The sequence below is a fragment of the Loa loa genome (genome assembly GCF_000183805.2).
Source record: "Loa loa unplaced genomic scaffold supercont3.222, whole genome shotgun sequence".
Classification (NCBI taxonomy): domain Eukaryota; kingdom Metazoa; phylum Nematoda; class Chromadorea; order Rhabditida; family Onchocercidae; genus Loa; species Loa loa.
This window is the reverse complement of record NW_018108402.1, coordinates 33,891-40,642: the sequence shown is the minus strand read 5'-3', so window position 1 is coordinate 40,642 and position 6,752 is coordinate 33,891. Positions and strand designations below refer to the sequence as shown.

At 36.1% G+C, this 6,752-nt stretch overlaps 1 protein-coding gene across 1 annotated transcript in view; it reads left to right on the top strand.

The window, feature by feature from the left end:
• The first annotated feature begins 908 nt into the window (after positions 1-908).
• Positions 909-6,752, top strand: part of LOAG_18194 (guanine nucleotide-binding protein subunit beta-1) — an 8,595-nt gene continuing 2,751 nt past the window's right edge. Inside the window, exons 1-3 of the mRNA XM_020450860.1 lie at positions 909-1,320; positions 2,262-2,471; positions 4,984-5,213. Coding sequence (XP_020305411.1) covers positions 1,264-1,320; positions 2,262-2,471; positions 4,984-5,213 — 497 coding nt within the window. The 5' untranslated portion in view covers positions 909-1,263. The remainder of the gene's footprint in view (positions 1,321-2,261; positions 2,472-4,983; positions 5,214-6,752) is intronic.

Here is a 6,752-nt window from a genome sequence, read left to right as displayed (position 1 = left end):
GTGTGTGTGTGTGTGTGTGTGTGTGTGTGTGTGTGTGTGTGTGTGTGTGTGTGTAGTATGTGTGTGTGTGTGTGTGTGTGTGTGTGTGTGTGTGTGTGCATGTGTGTGTGTGCATGTCTGTGTATGTGCACGTCTGCGTGTGTGTATGCATATGTATGTTTGTGTCCCTCAGACTGCTTTTATCAGCGGGCATTCCCCAGGCTGATTAACAGCATTCCTACAATTGTGTAGTTCGTTATTCACTGTCCGTAGGGCAAAGTTATTCTGAAATACAACCTATAGCTCTTTCTTCTCTTACCGGCAGATGCGCTCAATTCTTTCTCCTCCTCCTTCTTATCTCTTTACCCACATGCATGCATGTATGCGTGTGCGTATATGTAAATGCAAACCGTTGTTACCCTAACTGCTACACACTGCTGCTTCTCTCTCTATGCATTTCGATTTTGCTGCATCTGTTTGAATGCATCTATGTGTATGTGTCTAAGTTTCTCTGTGTCCCTGTTTCTCTATGTCAGTTTGTATGTGTGCATAATGCAACTGGATAACATCAACCGCAAGGGCCATGTGTATGTGTGCTGCTATCTACCGCAACAACCATGGCAACCGTTGGACTATCTATGGAGAGGTTCTGTTGCTGGTACCTCTTTGCGGTTTCTGAGGTGGCTACTGGTTACATATGGTATTGTGGTGCAGACTATCGATATCTCTTCCTGGGTTCTTGGCAATTCTTTTCTAAGTTATATGTAACAGTGTGTCTTCGTTTTCTGAACTGTAAAAGTAGTCTCACCTCCACCTTTTCAAAAAAGTATATAATTCCAATCTTTTCCGGTTTCGATAACTCGGGAAATTGTCATGTTCATAACTATTATTTTCAGACTTCTCCCGCATCCACTAATTTCAGAGTGTATAATTGCAGATTGAGTACCGTCTACAGTGGGGATAATTACTGTTACCACTATTGCTGTTCCGACAGTCGCTTCTACAACTTATTTTTGTTACTATCCTGACTGCTTTCCTTTATCTCTCTGTTCCAATTTGTTCCGTAAGAACTAAGAAGAGAGGCATATTATTATCACTGACTCATCGTATTTATTGTTTTCATTGGATACAAACACCTTTAATAATAACCATTTCTTATCATAAAGGCAGCATAACGTACTATCATTTTATCGATACATTTATACGGCATCTACCAAATAATCTGAAATAACGGGAAGCGAGAGAAACATTGAAGAAGGAACGAAATAGAAAAGACGGTTCGGTATGAGCGAATTGGATCAGCTCAGGCAAGAAGCCGAACAGCTCAAAAGTCAAATCAGGGTATCCTTTTTACATTATATGCTACACCTCTTCTGCCTTTAAAGTCTCTCCGATCAGGTTCTGCAGGGTTTTCATGTTCTTCTCTGTTAGACAACCTTATTTGGACGACCGACAACCTATATCTGACCTTAATAAACGCTAAATGTTTGGCCATATTTACTCACAAACATATTCGCATAGAATTTCGCAGACGAACAGCTTGTTCGCATAGTGAACCATTTTAAAATAATTTATGGGCAACTATGCTTAATGAAACTGGACACACTTTAAGAAAGGACGAAAGACATCCTGTAATCCTCATGTAATAATAGACAATGTATTTGTAGGATCATGTAGATCTTTTTTTTAAAATAATAGGAGCTGCTGATTTTGCTTTAATGTTTTATGTAAATGCTTCTTTACTAGAATATCAGAAATGGTGATTTTCATTTGTTTGGAAAATTGGGCAAGGAATAATGCGTAGTTATATTCATCGTTATTCCTTATTTTCCTTAGGGCGATACTTTTGGTGGATATTTTAACCAATTAGTTTTTTAGCATGTGTTGGTAGGGTATGGAACAGTTTTCCCAAAACAGTCTTGTGCTCCTCTCGAAATGCTGAAAGGTTGCATACTTGCATTTGGAGAGAGTCTGGTTTTTAGGGTGGTAAGTAATATAAAATAAGAGGGAGTATGAGCTCAAGAGTCCCGGTCTTCTTTTTGATTTTCTGTACTTTTTACGTGGTGATTTGAAAAAACGTTTTTTTCACACTCCAGTTACGCTTACCACTTGTAGTTTCGGAAATTTCTGAGTTAGTGCATCATTGTCATTTAGTTGTTTACTCGAAATGCAGGTAACTGGAAATACTTGGGGCGGGTTTTAAAGTCATCTGCAAATTTGGAGAGTGGTGTAATGATTAGCAAAAAGCAAATGGTATGTCTGATAATCTGATTTATTTGCAGGAAGCTCGTAAAGCTGCTAGTGACACGACGTTGGCTTCTGTGGCCGCCAATCTAGAACCAATTGGACGGATCCAGATGCGTACGCGACGGACACTGCGAGGACATTTGGCTAAAATTTATGCAATGCATTGGGCATCTGACTCTCGAAATCTTGTCTCCGCCTCACAGGATGGCAAATTGATAGTTTGGGACTCTTATACTACAAACAAGGTAAATTATTTGATATTATTGTCTTTTATTATGTATACAAATGGTCCCTTTTTTTAGTTCGTGCCCAATATCTAGTACGACATTGGATCGTATTTGTTGGGGGAGGTAAGGCACCGTATTCAATTCCACTGTTTTGGTAATCTCGGATTATCATTCCTTTGTTGAAGTTCGTAGCCACTTTAAAATGCATTCATCAACAAAAGAAAATTCTTTATTGAAATCAATTGCTATATTGTTGATGAACAAAGCTCGTTTTGATATTATTGTCTTTTATTATGCATACAAATGGTCCCTATTTTAAGGCTGCCTTTCCTTTCCTACTTGATAGTCATTTCTGATTTGATGGAGTCATCAGATTTTCTGGATATTGTTATATGTTTATAAATAGGTGCTATTATCACAACACTGTTGCACTGCTGATGCCTTCAGTTGTTTATGTCATAGAAATCAGAGTTCATTGGGTTCTGGAGGCATTAGTTGATAATTCATTCCCTTCTGTGGTTTGAAGCCGGTTGTGATCCTTTTTAATACTCTTGGGTAAAACAACACTGGGGATGCTTTCATGATTAATTTATAGATACATAGATGCATTGATTAAAGCTTGATAAAAATATATTTTCAGTAACTAAATGGTACACAAATTATAAACAGATAATATAGAGACAGAGTTTATTACAGACGAGAATACAGCTTTCTTTAATAACCAGAGTTTATTACCATCTCTATAATGCGAAAAATTCCGCAGCTCCTTTCTGTTTTTAGTCGAGAACTGAGGCTACTTGGTCATCAAAGCAGGTTGGTTAGTGCGTAACGCAAAATAGGCATGAATCAGCATGTTAGGTGTGAAATTCGCGACTGTCATTATAAATTTATTAATGTTCATGTTCTTTCACTACATTTTTACTTGTCAGCTGTTGAAGGGACGTAATTTTATATGTGTTCGTACAAAGGTCGGTAGAACGGCAGGAGAGGTGATTTATTTGGTATATTAGTATCTTAATATCATCAGTAACGGGTACTAAGGACAAATAATCGTTGATGATTCCGTCGAAATCCACCCTGTTAGCATATATTGAATTTAGTTGGTCTTGGAAATTGAAAGTTCGGAGTGTGGCTGTGCAAAATTTAGCATTGAGGTATTATCTGCAGACAGCAGATGACACTTCGAAAATCACACCTTTTCTGCCAGCATGATTACTTACTACTTGTAGGTATTGGAAATATAAGTGATCAATGGATAATCATGCTGAGGTGGTAATCAGCATTTGATGTCATTATTTTGGTGGTCGCTAATACAGGCGATCACTGAAGTATATTAGGAGGGAAGTCGGTTTTTCTCTTGATTAACTTGTCGTTATATGTCCTCAACTTCGCGTTTTTTAAAATGTCAAATTCGAGTTTTACCAAAAAGTCCCGTCAGTTATTTTTGAAGTCTTTATTTATGCGCACAAACTTTTGCCATTTTTTGCTCCACAAAGCGTTTCTTTTGCTTTGGTCTTTATCATTCCGTCTACTCTCGAACATGATAGGAAAGGAGCTTGATTCGAAGTGAATACATTCGTAGACCATTGCAAATGCATTTTTTTTTTCTGTGCAATTTCCTTTAGCATTGAATTAGTATTTTGCCTCGTGTAACTGGGAGCTAATTATTCTGAGTCATCAGTAAAACATAACCTGCACTGCTGTTGCCTGGTAACTAGCACATATATTAGTCATGTTTATCCCTTGCTTACCTATACTTATCTCCGAAGTACTATTCTATCACAGTTTGGCAAAAATATATTAAATAATGTAACATGCGAAGTACTTTTTTCAAAGAGCAGGGAAGAAAGAATAATTCGCACCTTGAAGAAGTGCAACACTCGTTGAATTACCGTTTTCCACTTATTTTTCTGCATCCCATCGAATGTTTAGTATTTTTATTTCAGAAAGCACAAATAACCGCGTTTATTTTCAATCTTATCGGCTAATAAGACATTTGAGGGAATTGAATTATATACCACACTCATTATACTATGCATTCGTATGTTATAATAGCAAGTCAAAACCAAAGACTTGCGTTTCTGGCTGTTATAGGTTGAAAATTTAGTATAGTTCTCTTATTGTATTATTTCTTTATTAGGTAACATTCACAAAAGTGAATTTTATAAAATATATAAAAAAAATAATAGTCTTAGGACTTTTCTATGCCCTTTTTCGATTTAACTTAAACAGTTGAAGCATATGGATGGATGTTTCAATGCAGTATAAGAAAATCTTTCTGAGAACTCGAATAATTGTTGCTGTTGACAGATTAGCTATATTTATTCGGTAGCTTGTTGATGAGAGACAAAGAAATGAATAAAGAACAGAGAAGGATGAATTTAGGATTAATATTTGTAAAGTCTTTACACCTTGAAACCATTCCGCTGTGTGGTATATATCTTATTTCAATATCCAGTCACTGCTTTCAAACAAACCTGCATGTTCTCTAGGTTGATTTCTGATTCTTCCAAGTTTCATCTTGTTTCAGGTTCATGCAATCCCGTTACGATCGTCGTGGGTGATGACATGTGCATATGCGCCATCCGGTTCTTATGTTGCTTGTGGTGGTCTCGATAATATTTGTAGCATTTACTCACTAAAAACACGCGAAGGTAATGTGCGTGTTTCGCGTGAATTACCAGGTCATACGGGTTATCTGTCATGCTGTAGGTTCCTCGACGACAATCAAATTGTTACCTCGAGTGGTGATATGACATGGTAAGTCATGTCTCTCCTCTTTTAATTATTATGCTTTGAAGAAGATTTCAAGCATAAACGTACTTGGATGTGAATTTTGAACTTTGCTGTAATTTGAGTCTCGTAATGTCATTTTGTGATGAACAGGGGTTTTTTAATACATAAATGCTCTTACTTTTCCTGGAGCGATTTATAAATGTGTATCTTTGGTTTCTAATTTGCATTTTTCTAGAAGTTGAACAAATTCCTCTTAAAGTCTGTAGCAGAAAGTACTGCGAAATTTTAAACATCGTGAATTGTGAACATATCAACGAACCACTTCTTATTACATAGCTGGCATTCAAATAGATCCAAAATTGGTTGATATTTCGAGAGACAGTGGCACAATATTTAGTAGACATTTGAATGTTATCATATTGGTTTTCGTAGCTTATCTTTCTCGCCTTCTTGCTCTACAGTTGTTTCATCCTCATTATATTTTAATATGGTTGTGGTTGAGAAGTTTTCAAGTGCTCTGACATATTAAAGTTTAATGTTTGACGAAATTAAAGAAGTATGTTTAGTGCCAATATGGTGTATTAATAAAAAATGGTATTGTAGGAACATGCCAGTTCTGTTCCAAACAAACTAATTAGATTCAGCTTTTCATATTAATTTGTTTTTATTCAGAAATAGGAAATAGTTTTATTCTTCACTAATGGTAAGCTAATACTTACTGTGTTTCTGATTTAGCGGTCAAGATACTGCTGTTTTTGCTTAGTGTCCTTACCAAACAACGTGAGTTGATGTCAACTAGGGATTCAATTTGTGACCCATTTTATAGCTGAAAGCCAATAGCAGAAACTTCGCCAATATATTAATAGTTCTTGCGATATCAGTTCAAATATACACACATCTACATATGCGTACACATGCAAGTTTTGTTTCCTAAAGCTAGTTCTTCCTATGTTTTTAAAAAGAAAGTAGAAAGCTAAGTTGTGCGCGTAGTGGTTGGTGATTAATTGCATTTTCGACCGGTCGACGAAGTAATAGTATATTAATAATAGCTGCCAGCTCTCTCTTTTTATTGGCTTGGCTACTCACATCATAGCTTAAGCAAAAGTTCAATTTTCTGATGTTTCTAAAAAGGATGTTCAACCCCCTCTTCCATCCTGAAAAAGATGCTTAACTCTCTCACTCCCCTTTGATCAGTATATTGTTATGTTATTATATTCCTTGCTAGTTATCCTCTTCTCTCTTTCTTGACTAAGCGCACCCATTCTTTGATGGCCACGAAATCGATTTTTAGTTGAAAGTTTAAAGCTTTCTTCAAAGATGATAAGCTAAGAAACTTTCTGGCCTCTATTCGTGCTGCATCTCTGTCTTTCTGATCATCCGACCACGTAATGTACACTATATCCTTAAATCAGTTCGTGTTTAACAACCACCCATATAATACATATACGTATATATATATATATATATATATATATATATATATATATATATATACGTACGTAGAGTACTACTACTTACTTATTAGTTAGTTAGTTAGTTAAGTAAGTAAGTAAGTAAGTAAGT